The sequence below is a fragment of the Gallinula chloropus genome, assembly GCF_964237585.1.
Source record: "Gallinula chloropus genome assembly, chromosome: Z".
NCBI classification, from domain to species: Eukaryota; Metazoa; Chordata; class Aves; order Gruiformes; family Rallidae; genus Gallinula; species Gallinula chloropus.
In genome coordinates, this window is record NC_140089.1 from 76,690,004 (window position 1) to 76,707,581 (window position 17,578).

Here is a 17,578-nt window from a genome sequence, read left to right on the forward strand (position 1 = left end):
TATGCAGGTAGTTATTTGCCCTAAGTAAGTTAATTACTAAAAGAAAAAAGTCGTGTTCCATGAATTGGGTGCCAAGCCTCCTGTAAGAAAGGAAAAATCAGAGAAAATCATGGAAATATAAAATTTTAGCTGGAGAGGTCCTGAAGGTCCTGTCTCTCTTCTTCTGTTTAAATGCAGAGCCAATTATAGCACTAACATTTCCTGGTGGATGATTTGCAGTCAGCAAAATCTCCAGTTGTAGAGAGGAAGCATTCCTGTGGGCAGACTATTTCAGGCTTATCTATTCTGACAGTTCTAAGGTATTTTCCCACTCTAATCTGAATCTTCTTTGAAGTAACTACTCCTTTTCACAAAAATGGACTTCCACAGCATGGAAAGACAAGGTAGTATCTCTCTCTCAGTCTAATCTAGATTTAAAATTCCTTTAACTGATAAGAAGTAACCTGTTTTTTACAGACTTTAACTGATAAGAAGTAACCTGTTTTTTACAGATTTCCGATTTTTTTAATTGTTCTTTTTTATCACCACATTACATCTGTGAAATAAATACTGATTGGATTTCTGAGATTGCATGAAGTATTATCACATTTTCTAAGTGTTTTGGCAACCCAAGGTCTTTAAATTAACAACTGTAACTGTCTGTATGTTTATAATCACTGCACTGTTAGCAGAGTTTTAATGATTTTACCTGTCCTCACCCCTACTAATATATAAAGCTAAAGGTAAATGGTGCCTTAGTACAAACCATGTGCCATGAAAGTACTATGCAGTGAAAACAATGAAGAGGAATCCCCTTTATATTCTGGACAAGATGAGTGATATTCAGGAAAAGAAATTATATTTTGCCAAGGTGAATAAGGGCAAATAAAAATGTGCAGTCAGGAAGTGACCTCAAGAAGCCTTTGATGCCTTTCCCATTTTTGGTCAAAACTCACTGTTCACTGGCCAACTAAAGAAAAAGAGAGTAATCAACAGGAAATGAATGCTGGAATGTCCCTTCATTTATCCTTTCTTTCACCCTTTTCTAAAAGTGTCTCCTGGAGAAAAAATACTGTTTACACATACTTAGTTGCAACAAAGCATACTTCTGCATCTGTTGTAACTCATGGTTTTTTCCAACTGCTGTTTTATGTGATATATAACACCAGCCACTGTGCTATCTCAGCTCCAGTGAGAATACAGTACAAATACAAACAAGCATATATACATGCCCTTGCACGCTTCTTACCTCCTTTGACTGAAAGAAATAAAAGTATTTGAAATAATCTGGTAGGATTCAAGGTGATATTGCACAATTAATGAAACCAGTACTGTGAGGTGTAGAGAAATTGTGTAATAATGTATTTTGCTTCAGTAATTACAACTTGCAGGTACACATGATTAATAATGTTTGGGACTAATGTGTTATTCATACCCGGTCATGTACTGGGTGACATGACATGGCAGTACATGCTGTTATGTATTTGACAGCAAAAGTTAGAAGGGGCCTTAAAAATGGGAAAAGTGGTTGTCAAGAAATCTAAACAATTTCTAATTTTGTGATGGTCAGAAGAAAATATGGGTATTATATATTTTAGCATTTTTGATTAAAATACATCAGAATCTGCTTGTCATTTCACTTTTTTAAAAGTGGTTGGAAACTTACACTTCAGATTAGCCCCACGTTTCAGTACCATGGTGTCTGAAATATCCAGTAGTATAGAAACATCAAATGCAGTTGAGGTAACAGAAGGCTTGTTAGGGACTCTGGGATCTGTAACGAGTGAAAGCTTTCCAGGACTTGCATCTTTTGATTCTGAATCAGCTCCTGTGTAGGCTTTCTCAAACAGCTTTGCCTGATTAACTGTCATTGGAAATCCATCCACAATCCACCCCTTCTCTGGTGGTGTCTGACTAAAAGTAAATAAAGAACCAGAATTAGACTGTGAAATGAGAGCATAATAATAATACCTAAACAAGAGCTTGCCCTTGTTTTCAAGCAGTCTTTCACTCTGAATGCAGTATATTAAACATCCTTATGAACACAGAATATGACAGACATAATTAAAGCTTAAACCATAAAGCAAAGGATTTTAAACCAGAAAAATAACATCAAGCCTAACTAAAACTGAAAAAATCACGATCAAACCAATTTTTGCTGTCTTGTAAAACATTTCAAAAACAGTTTCTATAAAGACACTGATTAGTTGTATAATTTCACTATTTCCCTACTAACTTTTGCACACAAGTAGAAAATTGCAAGATCTGTCTCATAATTTTAAAATATACTAATAGGAGTAATTGTGGTTTAGCCTTGGGTAGTAATTAAGTACCATGTAGTCAGTTGCTCACTATCCCAGGATGGGGGAGAGAACTGGAAGAGTGAAAGTGAGAGAACTCGTAGGCTGAGATAAAATCAGTTTAATATGACACACAAAAAAAGAAAATAATAATAATAATAATAATAATAATAATAATAATAATAATAATAATAATAATAATAATAACAATAATAATAATAATAATAGTAATAATAATAGTAATAATAATAATAATAATATTACACAAGTGATGAACAGAACTATTTCTATCCATTTAAGTCAATGCTGCATGAGACCCCCAGTTGCCACTCAAGACCCTCAACCTGCCCATTCTCTCAGCCCGCATGCACAAGCAAAGCAAAACAAGGAATTAATTCACCACTCCCATCAGTAGGTGTTCGGCCATCATTCTGAAGTTAATGCTGCACAAGACCCCCAGCTGCCACAGCAGGCCCTCAGCTGGCCCTCAGCTACCACTCAGCCCTTCAATCCACCCCCAATTATAAACAGAACATGATGTTGTATGGAGAGGAACATCTCTGGCCAGTTTGGGTCAGCTGTCCCAACTGTGTCCCCTCCCAGCTTATTGGATGCCTCTGCCTTCTTGTTAGCAGGGCAGTAGGAGAATGTGAAGAATCCTTGACTGCTTGGCAACAACTAAAAACATCAGTGTGTTATCAACATAATTCTCATCCTAAAGACAAAACACAGCACTACAACAGCTACTAGAAAGAGTATTAACACTACCCCTAATGAAACCAGGACAGTAATATAACTTAAACATGTGGGAACTTGATTGTTAGTTGCACATCAGGGTAATTTAGAGAATTTTAGGTCAAACAGAAGCAGACAAAAATAAGCAACTTGACTGCTTAAATATGAATACTCAGATTATGCATCTCACAAAATCAAAAAGAAATTTAGCTTCCAACTAGTACAAAAAAGGTTTTTCTGATGGATAACAAGCTCTCCGTAAGCCAGCAGTGTGCCACTGTGGCCAAAAAGGCCAGTGGTACCTGGGGTGCATTAAGAAGAGAATGGCCAGCAGATTGAGGATGGTTCTCCTCTGGTGATGCCACAACTGGAGTGCTGCATTCAGTTCTGAGCTCTCCAGTTCAAGACAGACCAGGAACTACTGGAGAGAGTCCAGGAGAGAGCTACAAAGATGATGAGGGGACTGGGGCATCTCTCTCATGAGGAAAGGCTGAGGGAGCCGGGGCTGTTCAGCCTGGAGAAGACTCAGAAGGGACGTCATTAATGCTTATAAATATCTAAAGGGTGGATGTCTAGAGGAAGGGATCAGACCCTTCTAAGTGGTGCCCATCAACAGAACAATGAGCAACAGGCACAAACTGGAACACAGGGAGGTCCATCTCAAGATGAGAAAAAACTCCTTCAATGTGAGGGTGACAGAGCTCTGGGACAGGATGCCCAGACAGGTTGTGGAGTCTCCTTCTCTGGAGAGATTGAAGACATGCCTGGATGTGATCCTGTGCAACCTGCTCTAGACAATCCTGCTTTAGCAGGGGTTTGACTAGATGATCTCCAGAGGTGCCTTCCAATCTCTACTATTCTGGGATTCTGTGAATGTGTATAAAATAGTGACATTAATTATATCTAATGACTATGTGAGAGTCATCTGTATTTTTACTTACCTGTGGTATTGTACAATAATGTTGGCATAAATTAAAACTAGATAGTACTTTTAGTACTGCTAGCATAAAATGAGCATTAACTAACTTCAGTGATTAGCTTGACTTTCCAAGTAGAAGACTGCACTGTTCAAAAATACCTTAATGAAAAGGCTGAATCTGGATGACGACATTTATGTTCTAAATAACTTTGAGTAAAAAAAACTACTCTATTTCATACTTTATGGCTTCCAACAGGATGTCAATTAGTAATTCATCAGGAATGCTTTTTCCTTCCTTCAAAAATTTCTGTGATGCAGCACCAAGCTGGGCACGTACAGATAGCTGTGGAAGAGTGCAACATAAGTGCTAAGAAAGTTGACAATACTGACTGTTAAAAAAAGCATGATTCTACATTATATATATTATATATTAGTAACATAAATTCAATTTTTACTGTATTATTCATTTATATTTAATACCTAGTGTTATCTATTAATGACAAAGAAATTCAACTGATGTAAAAAAGGCCTAATTTCATTAAAATTCCATTGATTTCCATCATAACACCCATGAAAATGCCAGACACATGAGGTTGAGAAACAAAGGATAGAAAGGGCAAGAAATAAAAAACCCTAAGTGTCCTGGTCCTAAGCTTATGTTGATTTTCATTACCATAAATCCTCTGACAAATCCTGTAGCAATATTTGATTTCATTAGTCCCACAAGAATTCTTTTATATCTTAGCTTATGAAGTATTTTGCACTGAGCAATGAAGTCAAAGAGATCACCAGAGAACTAAGTATTTTTGAACAAAAAGACACCTTATCATGGTATGAATGATCTCCTTGGCATCAGCAAGATCAGGACTGCATTTTTCCAAAGTAAGCAATGACACAGAAAGTACCATATCTTTCATAAACGTGACATTTAACAAGAGCTTTTAAAATAGGCACAACTAACCAACATACACAGGAATAGGTTTTCATAATAAACTCTTTCCATATTTCACACAGGAAACACTTGCCATGAGGTAGGCATATTAATTCAGAATCATGAAAGGGTGCAACCATTAAAGTAGTATAAACATTTTATGTAAAGCATCTGTATAAAGTAGAAGCTATTGATGGATTACAAACCTTGGATAGGCCATCCTGATGGTTACCTGATTTACTTTCTTGCTCACATGGACCCTTTTTGAGAGGACAATTACCTAAAAAAGGTACATTATAAAATTTGACCATTCTATTACCATTATATCTATTACTATATATAAACAAGCACATGTCTCGTTGTTCTCTGAACAAATCAATTCAGCAGGTATGTACAATCATTAGAATCATAAAATCATTGATTAATTCAGGTTGGAAACAAATTCTGGAGGTAACCTAGATCAGGTATAACCTTCTGCTCAAAGTGGCATCAGTTGAAAGGTCAGACCACATTGCTCAGTTGTTTACCCAGAATGATGCTGGAAACCTCCAAGGATGGAAACTACACTACTTCTCCAGGCAGTCTCTTTGAATTCTTAATGGCTCACATGGTTAAAAGACCTTATGTCCAGCCAGAAATACAACAGGCTTTTACAAGTGACTCCACAATAAAAAGAGGGCTATGGAAAATGTGGGCCTGCTTAAAAAGACATGTAAAAGACTTAGGTGTCCCAAGCCCCTGATAATGGGAAATCTCAAAAGTCTGCAACAAGAAGGACTTGCTCTTGGTAGAGCGGGATCCACTTCAGGAACATTTAACTTAACTGCAAGTACACAAATCCACAGGGCCTGATGGCATATGCACACCTCTGGTGAGGAAGGTCACTGATGTCATTGTTAGGCCACTCTCTGTAATCTTTAAAAGGTCCTGGTAACTGCGGGAGATTCTGAGGGCTAGCAGAATGCAACTGTTACTCCTCTCTTCAAGCAAAACAAGAAGGAGGAGGAATTGGGGCCTACCAGCCTCAGCTCAGTTCCTGGGAACTAGTGGAACAAATAAGCATGGAAATCCTCCCCAAGTATATTTAAGACAAGAAGATGATTTAGAGTTGTCAGCATGGATTTATGAAGGGCAAATCATGCCTGACTAACCTCACAACCTTCTACAATGAAGTTGTGGGCTCAATGGTTGAGAGAAGATAAGCATATGCTGCACTGGCTTCCTTAACATCCCGATAGACAAACCAATGAAGTCTATCCTAGCTAAGTGACACTGAGGTGGACTGAAACCTGGCTGAACTGTCATGCTCAAGGGTTTGGGATCAGCCCTGTGAGGTTCATCTGACAGTGTAAGGTACTAGAGATATGCCTTAACAATTGCTGATAGAATCCTACCCCCCTTTCTTTCTTCTCTACCCCCTCTTTCCTCTCTCTCAATCACCATAAAACCTCATCCTTACAACAAAGTCAGTTCCACCTGTCAGGCTTGAAGTGCTTTATGCCAAGGACTTAATGACTATGCAATAAGATAACACTGTAAAAGGCAAGACCGACAAAGACAAAAGGGAGCAATCCACCATCCACCCTAGAGACAAAAGGGAGCATTGCTTCTGCCATCCACTCTGAAGCATTCCCACAGCCAGGTGGAAGGTGTGGCTATGCCAAAAATGACTACAAAAACAGAGCATTCTGCCGTGGAAAGAGGGGGGAAGACATCAGATGACAAAGGGATATCAAGGGAATGTTCCCCCTGCATTGGACCTGAAGACATTGAAGAATGCTCTGCCATCAGACCTGAGGTCATCGGACAGACAGGACGATGTAGCCCGGTGGTGGTAGATATTGCAATCTCTTTCTCTCTCTTTTCTCTGCCAAATAAAGTGACTTGAACCTGGACTCCGTTTTGAGTCTTAATTCCGAGAATTGCGAAGATCTGGTCATGATAAAACATCTAATTGGACATCATTCAGGAGTTAAGCCCAGCCACCCCCAGCCACCCAGAGGGATCTGAGGTTGGTTGCAACACAAGGGGGTTTAACCTTTGCCAAATTAGTCTGTCTGGTTGTGGATCATGACAGAGGGTTACTGATCAGTGGTGTACCCCCAGGGCTAAATCCGAGACCAATACTCTTCATTAATGACTGCCATGATGAGACAGTGCACCCCTCAGTAAACTTGCAGACAATACAAAACAAAACTAGAAGGACTGGTTGATACACAGATGCTTGTGCTGCCATTCAGAGGGACCTTGATGGGTTTGAGAAAAGGACTGACAGGAATCTCATGAAGTTCAGAAAAGGGAAATGCACCTGGTGAGGAAAGCCCCATGTTCCATTACCCGCTGGCGGCCAAATGTCTTGAACTCAGCTTTGCAGAGAAGGACCTGGAGGCCCCAGAGGAGAACCAGTTGATCGTGAGCCAACAATGTGGCCTTGCAACAAAGAAAGCTAACAGAATTCTGGACTACATGAGGAAGATATGGCTCTGGTGAGACCATACCTGGAGTGTGGTGTCCAGTTTGGGATTGCCCAATGCAAGAAGGACATGGATGCTCTGGAGCACATCCAGTGTAAAACCCCTATGATTTGTAAGGTATGGGAGTATTTTATGAATGAGGAGAGGCTGAGAGTTGGGACCTTTCAGTCTGCTGCAGAGAAGGACTGAGGAAATCTTATCAATACAAATAGAAGAAATTGAGATTATCTGCAGTAGAGAGGGGAATAAAGAAAATGGGACAGACTTTTTTATTGGTGCCAAGTAAAAAGGCAAAAGACATCAGACAGAAACTGGGAAAATAGGAAATTTCACTTCAACATAAAAATAGAAACCGTAAGGATTATGGAATATTATAACTTGTTGTTCAGTGAAGTTGTGGAGTTGCTATCCTTGGAGAAGTTTAGTATCCAACTAAGCATAATCCTGAACAATCTGTAGTAGGAGACTCAGCTTTGAGGAGGAGGAGGATTGGACTAGATGGTCTCCAGAGATCCCTTCCACCTTCAAACACTGTGTGATCCTGAGTTATAGGTGGCTGAGCCCATTATTAGTTCCTTTTGTGTGAAATCTGTTGTAAAGAAAGGTAAAGTGAAGGGAGGTGAGGGTCTGCCTTTCATTCCTTTGGCCTCAATTTTTAAGCTGAAGCTCTGACCCTGAACCCTGCCTGTGTTACATCTGTGTAGCAGCTATGTGTGTTACGTCTTGTTTCTGATCCTGATCCACACGTTCTCATTAGAGTTCCTCCTTGTATATGACTTCAGACTTCATTCTCAGAACTTATGGGTTATCATCAAACCAAGTCTTGTGCTAATCAGTGTCTCTGGAGCTGATAGTGACCCTGACAGTCAATATCTTCACTCTTTTTTGGTGAATATTGTTCTTCATGCTTTACTACTGCCTTTACCACCTAGCACACATTCCTTCATGGAGCAGCCTCCACTTGTGGCTCCCAGACACAAGGAATGTGTGGAAACAGGAAATTCATAATGGATACTACTGTAAAAACTCAAATGTCATGGATACTACCTCAAATGTACAGAAGAAAGGGGCACTCTCTTTTAAATTTAATATGACAAAAATTGAAATATATATACACATATATAAATAAAATATATACACACCTTTGCTTCCCTTGACAGGTGTTTCTGTTTGGAGCTTCTTTAGAACTTTTTGTGATGATTTTGAAAAGTTCTTCTGGACCTTGTATCAATTATCGAAAGGAAACTGTATTAGAAAGGAAACTACATATTACATAAAAACAAGCTTGTTAATTCGATCAGACTCGTAAAGTCTTTAAGTCAAAAATTGGAATTAAGTTTGAAATTGAGTAAAAATATTGAAACAATATGCTTTATTCCTTATAGATTTCATTCTCATCTCCCTGTGGGAGCCAAAACCAAAATTAACAAAAATGCTTACCTTAGTTTTTCCTCCAGAACTCTCTACTTCCTGTGGAATCACACTATGTTCACTTTTCATTTCATTTTCTAGAAAAGCTTGGATGGCCTCCTGAACCAGAGCATCAATAGACAGTACCTGAATATTGCAAACTAATACACAAAAAAAATTAGACAACTTTACAGTTCAAGTTGAATACATATAAAGAGAGATTATTACCGGCAATTAAAGTAATGAAAAGAAGAGAGCATTTTACATGCAAAGAAATGCACCATTCCTTTCATTTGGGCTTCTGATGTAAATTGTTTCCATTGCCTCTTCTCTGTAACCACTCCACACAGTGTATCAGCTATTACATAGCTGTATTTTGCTAGTCTGTCCTATAACAAACATCCTCAGAAAAGTTTGTCAAAAGCATTTTAAAACCTCAGTGCTGAAGTAATACTATACTAAATGTATATTCATGTTCAGGTGGTTTATAGTTTTATTTTGGGATAAAAGGAATTAATGACTTGCAACTAACTCTTGCAAATACAGATCAACTGAGGATCAAGGATTAGGATATGGTCAAATTATTTTCATTGAAAGAGTGGGATTTTAAGGCAAATAAACATTTTAAAGAATTTTAGGGGGAAAAATATCTACCTTTTTCAATAAACTTTACACAGGTAGTTTTTCCACTAAAGAGTTTTCCCAAGATACATCCCTTGATAGGAAATGGAGGAAATACAGGTGGTGAAGTTTTGGGTTTTGCAGGATAAAAAATCTCCATCAATCTACGAAGTACATGACCTAGTATGTTATTGTTAAGAGGAGGTTTGTTTCCATTGCTCTCTTCACTTGGGCACCATTCCCCTGTCATACTCTGTATAAATGATAAATTACAAAATAATTTATTAATCTGCCTTGTCTATCATCTCTTTAGATACATGTATTTATATATAAAGACAATACATGCAATAACCAAATAGCAATAAATAAAAATATATATTTAGAATGGAATAGTTAAAAGATATTATTATGTCATAACCATCCAGCATTTAATGATATGCATTAATACACAGTTGAGAGAGACGTGTTCCTACAACCATTTTCATAGATTCCTAGTATAATTTTTGTAATTTCCATAACCATGAAAAAGATTTCACCTATACCACAGAATAAATCAGCAGCAGATTTTGGAATAGATGCCAAATATCGTAATATTCAGCATTCAGAAAACTGTGCAATTATCCAGTATCACACATAAAACCTTGAAAATTTTTATAGACAAAGATTTCAAATAAAAGCATTTGCCTAACACACATTCAGTAGAGAGGTAAAAAACCCCCAAACCTAAGAAACCAATCACCATGTAATTCACATAATTTTAAGGAAAGGAAATACTGAGTAGAAATTTAATCTACTCTGAGACCAATATAAGTTTACCAGTGGCATGAGTTACTATCACACAGCTTAATGAGGTTTTGCTAGTAAAAACACTGACTATCATAATGGGAGAAAGATAAGAATGGAAGGATGTAATCAAAAGAACTGAACAGAAAATTTGCTGGTGCTATTTCTAGTTCCAGTAAAGTTCTAATTTGCAGCTCACGCTATGAGAAGCAAAAGGAGAACATTTTAGTATGCAGGATAATGTAAGTCCTGTATTAACTATTATTTGGTTGCAGGCTACAAAACAGCTGTTTGGAAGATATGTAGCCAAATAATATCCCTAATTAGTTTCTAGCTTGTCATCTCATTTGCTGTGGATGGTAAAGGGCTGAGAGGCAAAATAAAATGTTGCAGCAAGAGAAATTTGTGTCAGAAATAAAAATGAAATAAAAAAATGTTTACAATGAGAGTGGTTAAGCACAGGAACAGGTTACACCCAGTCTGTGGAATCTGTCCTTGGAAATACTTGAAAGCTGACCAGTCAAGTTGCTGAGCAACCTTATCTGACTCAGAAGTTGGCCCTGCTTTTGACCAAAGAGGTTGAACTAAATCACCTTCACGTCTCTTTCAACCAAAACAACTATATCATTACATATTCAACCACCATCAACATAAGCAAATAGTTACACCTATGTTCTACTGAAAGATAACATTTTGAATGCATGTTCCAGATAGAATCATAGAATGCTTTGGGCTGGAAGGGACCTCAAAGATCATCTAGTTCCAACCCTCTGCCATGGGCAGGGACACCCTCTACTAGACTAGGTTGTCCAAAGCCCCATCCAACCTAGTCTTAAACACTTCCAGTGATGGGGCATCTATAACCTCTCTGGGCAACCTGTGACATGGCCTCACCACCCTCATAGTAAAGAATTTCTTCCTAATGTCTAGTTTAAACCTACCTCTTTCAGTGTGAACCAACTCCCTCAGTTTGCATGGGCCCATCTGTCCAGCCTGTCAAGGACCCTTCCCTCCAGCATGTCAACCTCACCACATAGCTTGTTGTAATTGGTGTAATTTGTCACCAACAAAGATGCTGAACAGTGCCAGCCCCAGTACTGACCCCTGAAGAACATCGCTTGTCATGGACTTTGAGCTGCTGACAACAATCCTTTGAGTGAGACCATCCAAATAATCATAGCATCACAGAATGTCTTAGGTTGGAAGGGACCTTTAGAGGTTGTCTAGTCCAGCTCCCAATAAGTAATCAGTGACAGCTTTAACTAGGTCAGATGGCTCAGAGATTCATCAAGCCTGACTTTGAATATTTTCAGGGATGGGGCCTCCACCACCTCTCTGGAAAACCTGTTGCAGTGTCCCACCACCCTCATAGTGAAGAACTTCTTCCTAATCTAAACCTACTCTGCTCTAGTTTAAAGCCATTGCCCCTTGTCCTATTGCTACACGTCCTTATATACAGGGCAGAATATGCAATCTTTTTTCTAAACTTACTGCCATGAATTATCTGCTGCCACAGCATACATTCTACTAACAGAACTTGATCAAAGTTGACTTTGAACGTATGTGCATTAGATTGTGTTGTTCTATGTAGCTTATCACTCTAAATGAAAATACCACCTATTTGTAATCAATAAAATCAAACAAAAAATGTGGAGCTGCACAATATACCCTATCTAATACACCGCAGAAAATGTACTTCTTAATGTTGTTTCAATAACATATGTTAAAAAAAACCCAAATCCTTTCCCTATCTGGATCACTCCTCCTTAAACATGCAAGTAGAGATGGCTCAGTTGTTTTTAAGTCTACAAGTCCTGTACGAAAAATTATATTTCAAATATAACGAGTTCCCCCATTTGAAGTACTCACGTTTCAGATTTCTTGCCCTTTTAATCATACAATTGCTAGATTGTACTTGTCTTGAGGTCAAGTAACTTACCTGTCAGAAACAAGTTTTCAGCTTCCCAGGTGATAGTTACAGAGCTCCTGGTCAACACTCTCAATTAACACTGGAAATTATTTCATATTTTGAGCAGTGCCTGCTGTAGTGCCTACTCTTTTGGGTGATTCCATTATTTTATTAAGTGATTAGTCACAACCAATGATGTGGTAGTTTCTAAGTATTTTCAACCTCATTCTGATGTGGAATGTGAAACAGACTGATAGAATTGTATTTTGTTTGTGTCTTTTATCAAATATACTTGACTTTTAGTTAGTATTCTTAATGTAAACTACTTATTCATGAGAAATGCCAAATTGCCTGTGTTGTGTTTTTTTCTCTCCAGGATTAGGAATATCAGCATTTGACAAAAGCACTTTTATCTTGAAGCAATACTTTAAAGGTATTAGCTTTTCAGTTTGGATTTTAGCACGTAAGTATGAATTTGTGCCTACAATTTTACAGATCATGAGATACAAGCTTTTGATGAATATTGATGCAGAAAAGTGTAAGACTAACAGCATCTAGAAAAAAAATAATGTAAATGTGCATTTGAAAAAAAAACTGGTAGCAAAACAGAACCTTTAAATGTGTCATTAAATGTTTTTGACCTTCAATGCCCCTACATCTAGAGAAGACTACTGTGACTTTGCAATATAAATAGCAATATGACCAAAAAAACTTCAGTTTTCCTTACTGCTCCCCAGTAACTGTTTCCTGACTGTTTATTTTGCATGCCCTCCCCGTTGGCCTTGACATATACGTATATATATATGTATGTATATATGCCTTTTTTCACCTAAAGGAAGTAATGAAGAATAGATAAGTATATATATAAATATACATATATATTGTAGTCACAATTTCCCAACAGGTCAAAGAGAGGTTATTTGCAATTATTTTACCATATTCTAGTTCAACAGGTTATTTGCAAAGACAAAATACATCTTTTCATCCACAAAGAAAAACATCATTAGTGTAATTAGGAAAAAATTACAATATCTGTTAACAGGAAAACATTCATTCTTCATCTTTCACCTGTGAAATTACCTGTGTTGTAAAGTCAATGAAAGGTTTTAAGGCACCCTAAAAAATAGTTGTATTCTAACACAACATTAACAAAAATGTCAGCCATTTAAAATAATTTTTATAAATGTTACCATCTTAAAATTAATGGATCACCCAGACCAATAAATCTTGTTGGAAAGCTTTCATTCAAAATTTTCTTTGTAATAGATACATTATTTAATTTTACTTGCTGGCTACTTTCTGTTGCATTTTGAAACATAGTAGCATTAACCACAATTTCAAATTCCAATTAGCTAAAAAATTAATTGCATTGCAATTTACATGTTGATCCTATGAACTTGAGAAAAATATAACCAATACTATATACATGAGGAAAATATAAAGCTGATTTTAAAATTGCACCAGTTCTCCAGTGTTATTGATTTAAAATATAGATACATATTTCTTACAGAACTTCATGCAATGGAAAGGAAATGCATGTCAAATTCTGATTTTAGAAACTAGTAAAAGGAAAAAAATGAAACATCACAACAAAATGTTTATGGTTATGAAAAGCCATGTATTATCTGCCATTATGTCTCATCAGTTTGATGTACCTTGTATTCACTATAATCTTTTTCATCTAACAGGTTCATTTTACTCAGCTCTATAAACTGTTCTGGACTTGGTTCATTCGGCAAAGGTTGAATTGAAGCTTGTTCATATATTGGTTTTCCATTAAAAAAGAATTCCTTCCAATCACGCATCAGTTTTAATGGAATTTTGCTGCATAAGAAACAGAAAATAAGCAAGTTCCAAGGCAAAAATTAAAGAGGTAGATATTTGAGAATAGCAGATCCAAATTTTTAAGAATCACAGTCATGAAACAAGCATATGCTAAACTATATATAGTTTAGAATGCTTTCTATAATTATTCTTGCTTTTAACAAATGATCGGTTACTTTTATGACATCCAGTAGGCACTCGTAGACTTTGGTATTTTCACAAATGTGTCATCACACAGAACTGGCTGACAGAGCTGTGTAGTGACAATTTCACTATGGCTATGCTTCCCTGCTCCAAAATATCCTTCCCTTTTGTGGAGTAAGGCCTCCTCTCACCAAAAATCCAGGATTTGTTTTTTTTCTGGAAGCTAAAATTAATTAATTATTACATTAGCTCTTTCCTCTCTTAAATGAAACAAGACAAACTGTACATTGTAGGAAGCCAAATGCAAACAGGATGCTGACATACATCACATTAGAATTCTATGTCTGCTAAATATCCTCAGAAGGAAGGTTTCTATTACTTCTTAAGACTACATAAATTTGGACTTTTTTTTTTTTTACTAATGATTATAGATGGTTGACAGTTACAATGTTAAATACACTCTGTATGAGCCGTTCAAAAATAATTTAATACATATTGTATGCATCCTGAACAATGAAATGTATAGAAACACAGACAAAACATTTCTTTGCTGGCAGTAAGTGCAGATACAACCTTGATACAGGGTTTTGAGAAAGATTTTTCAGACATCTGTACATATAGCTGTGCAATATTAAGTACCAGCAACTGTGACACTAGCTTACATTGGAACCGTGACTGTGTCAGACAAGGATATCATCAAATAATCACTAAACTGCATCTAGGCTATTTATCAAGTATCTACTGGACCTCAATTTATATGATTTTCATAAAATATGTATTTCACATGGTTGTAGTTTTACTATTTTAACACACAATTACACTAAAAGGTAATGAAGATTTTGGCATACTTTTAAACACTGTCTATTCACTGAGTACTAATGAAAGAACAACAGCAACATCCCCCCACTCTGTATTTTGGAAACACTCTAAAAGCACAGACACTTGGAGGCTGCCTTTTTAGGACCTTCTCAGAAACCCTGTGCAATTAGGGTGCATCAGAATATGGCATCACACCATGTAAAACTCAGAAGATTTTGCACTAAGTGACTGCTTTTAGGACAGCCCAGGCAAGTTGATACACCTTGGGAAACTAATTCCGTTTATAGTACGCTGGGAGAATGTTGAGTTAAAAGAGCAATCTAGAATGAGATGTGTAGCACTCAGTTTTCAACTTTTAAACTAAGGAATTTCTTCATAAAAAAGGAAGTTCCATAAGCAGTGGGACTACTGAATCTCGGTCTCCTAAGAAATTAGGAATTTCTCTTTGAGAAATTATACGAAAGTTAACCCTGTATTACATCAGTGAATCCTCATGCTAACGTAATGACATCATTTTCCCACACAAAACAAATTGGGGCTGTCCTCTAAGATAACTGAGAATCTACATGAGAGGTTTCTGGTGCTTAAACCAGTCTGAATAATGAAGCCTAACAGCTACCTAACAGCCACTAGGTTTGCTTAACAGCTGCCGTACTCACTTGTTTGTCAGTAGATGATATTCTCCTACTTTAGTTGACAAATCAACGATTTGGTCGATCATTTCCCAACACATAGAATAATGCTTTTTGTAACGAGCCTGAACTCTTTCAATGGCGATTTTCTCATGATGTTCTCTTTCTTTGGTAATTTGTTCTTCATAATCAATTTTTTCTTGTTTTGCCAGAGCCTAGTATTTTTTTAAAGAGGAAATTTGAGATTGCAGAGAAAATGAAAGTGCAGAAGTGCACAGTCCTGGAAACAAAAATTAACTTGTGCATTTAACTCAAGAAATTAAAACAACTAGATTCTCATCAGAGCTGGATAGCCAGCAAGCCGATTAATACACACAGAAATCTAAAAATTTCTATTTATTCTGTAAAATCCAGATTTTTTTGCTTTCTAGCTGTTAAAACATAATGAAATAAAGGAGAAATGTATTAATTCATTTATGAAAAACATATTAAGAACATAATCAGTCCTTAGTGTGCAAGGAAACATGAAATGATGCTATTCCTTCCTGAGGAGCAACTATGCAGATACATTGGAAAAGGTTTAGTCACACTGAAACCTACAATGGGATGCTCATTTAGAATATGTAACAACCAATTTAACTTAAAAGATTCTTGTCTGCAAATAATTTGATATTATTGAGGCTGTTCAAAATGAGAAAATTCTTGGTCATGGCAGAAGCAGATTCCATAATCATGTGTTCCTTTTGGCTAAAAACACACTGAAAGAAATTTCACGAAATATTTTATGTCGATATCTCCTGTCATTTTGCATCTGCAAGACTGTACCTTTTAACCTGAGAATACAGAGATGTTTCCCATAAAAAGTTAAAATTAGTCTGGAGGAAATGACTGAAATTCAACTTTAAGTTGTTTAGTTTTATCCCCTTTAAATGTGCAATGTTGAACCTCAATAAAATCAATCTATCCATCATTAAATCACTGTCCCTAGAAAAGTCCTAAATTCTAACAGTTGACAATACGAATTCCATGTCATAACAGGAAGGTACTGCAACACTCCTACAGCAATTCAGGGAGCAAAAAATCTTTTACCGCTTCTCTATCAAGAGCTTCCTGGAACTCTTTCAGTCGTCTTTCTTCATACTGTCTTTCCCTGAAAATTCGATTTTGCCTCAACACCTCTTTTTCATGTCGAACATGCATGAGTTGAACAGCAAGCCTCCGCTCCTGCTGAGACTGTCTCATCAATCTGTAAATAAGTTGCTCCTCCCGGTAGGCCTCCTAAAAGATTAAAAATAATAGTACTAAGCACAGTATACAAACAACAGACAACTCGTAGGTGTCTCATATGAGAAAAATTAAGGAAGTCATATAACAGCATTTACCTGCTTATTTGACACATAAATCCAGAGCAACATACACATCTATTTATGAGTACTATTACTGCAAACTATACAAGAATTATAGAACTATGGAAGTGAATGCTAAATAAGCCTTAACTGAGATACTTAGTAAGAATACATTTTTTCAGATTAAAGTAATTCTAACTTGGATATTTCCTGTGTACAAAGAAACTGCAGTTTATTTCAAATAATTACTTCTGAATATAAAATATAACCTTTGCCTAAATCATTAAGGTGTCATAATTTCCCTTATTTGCCCCTGCACTCCAACAGTTCTCATTCTCAGATATCCTCAGCTGGATCCCTGATAAGTCTATACTTTTACAAGTTTAAACTTTTTCCTTCTTTCTTGAGACTTGAGTAATTATCCCCTCCATTCAGAAGACTTGGAATATGGGGAAGCATTCAGAACACAGGAAAGTAAAAAACTTCAAAGTGATGGTTATAGTGCTCTCACTGGGACATGAATAGAATCCCCTATTCAACACTGTATGACATTGTGAACCATTGCTTGAAACACAGTTGGTGTGCACACACTTTGAAGGCTGTGGACTGTTACTGTTCAAAGTACTTGACAAAACATAATTGTCACTACTAAGCTTCTCTATACTGTTCTTAATTGCAAAACTAATGCTTAACACAAACAAAAGTTTGCCTCACTACTTTCACAGTCCAGAACTACTGAGTTCTAAGCAAAA

General features: G+C 36.7%; 1 protein-coding gene across 1 annotated transcript in view; it reads right to left on the reverse strand.

Annotated features, from left to right (window-relative positions):
* Nucleotides 1-17,578, reverse strand: part of SPEF2 (sperm flagellar 2) — a gene marked incomplete at both ends in the record, with an annotated part of 61,268 nt that overhangs the window by 24,861 nt on the left and 18,829 nt on the right. The window contains 9 exons of the mRNA XM_084278199.1: nucleotides 1,646-1,893; nucleotides 4,173-4,276; nucleotides 5,071-5,144; nucleotides 8,481-8,559; nucleotides 8,779-8,909; nucleotides 9,403-9,622; nucleotides 13,717-13,885; nucleotides 15,508-15,695; nucleotides 16,570-16,758. Coding sequence (XP_084134325.1) covers nucleotides 1,646-1,893; nucleotides 4,173-4,276; nucleotides 5,071-5,144; nucleotides 8,481-8,559; nucleotides 8,779-8,909; nucleotides 9,403-9,622; nucleotides 13,717-13,885; nucleotides 15,508-15,695; nucleotides 16,570-16,758 — 1,402 coding nt within the window. The remainder of the gene's footprint in view (nucleotides 1-1,645; nucleotides 1,894-4,172; nucleotides 4,277-5,070; nucleotides 5,145-8,480; nucleotides 8,560-8,778; nucleotides 8,910-9,402; nucleotides 9,623-13,716; nucleotides 13,886-15,507; nucleotides 15,696-16,569; nucleotides 16,759-17,578) is intronic.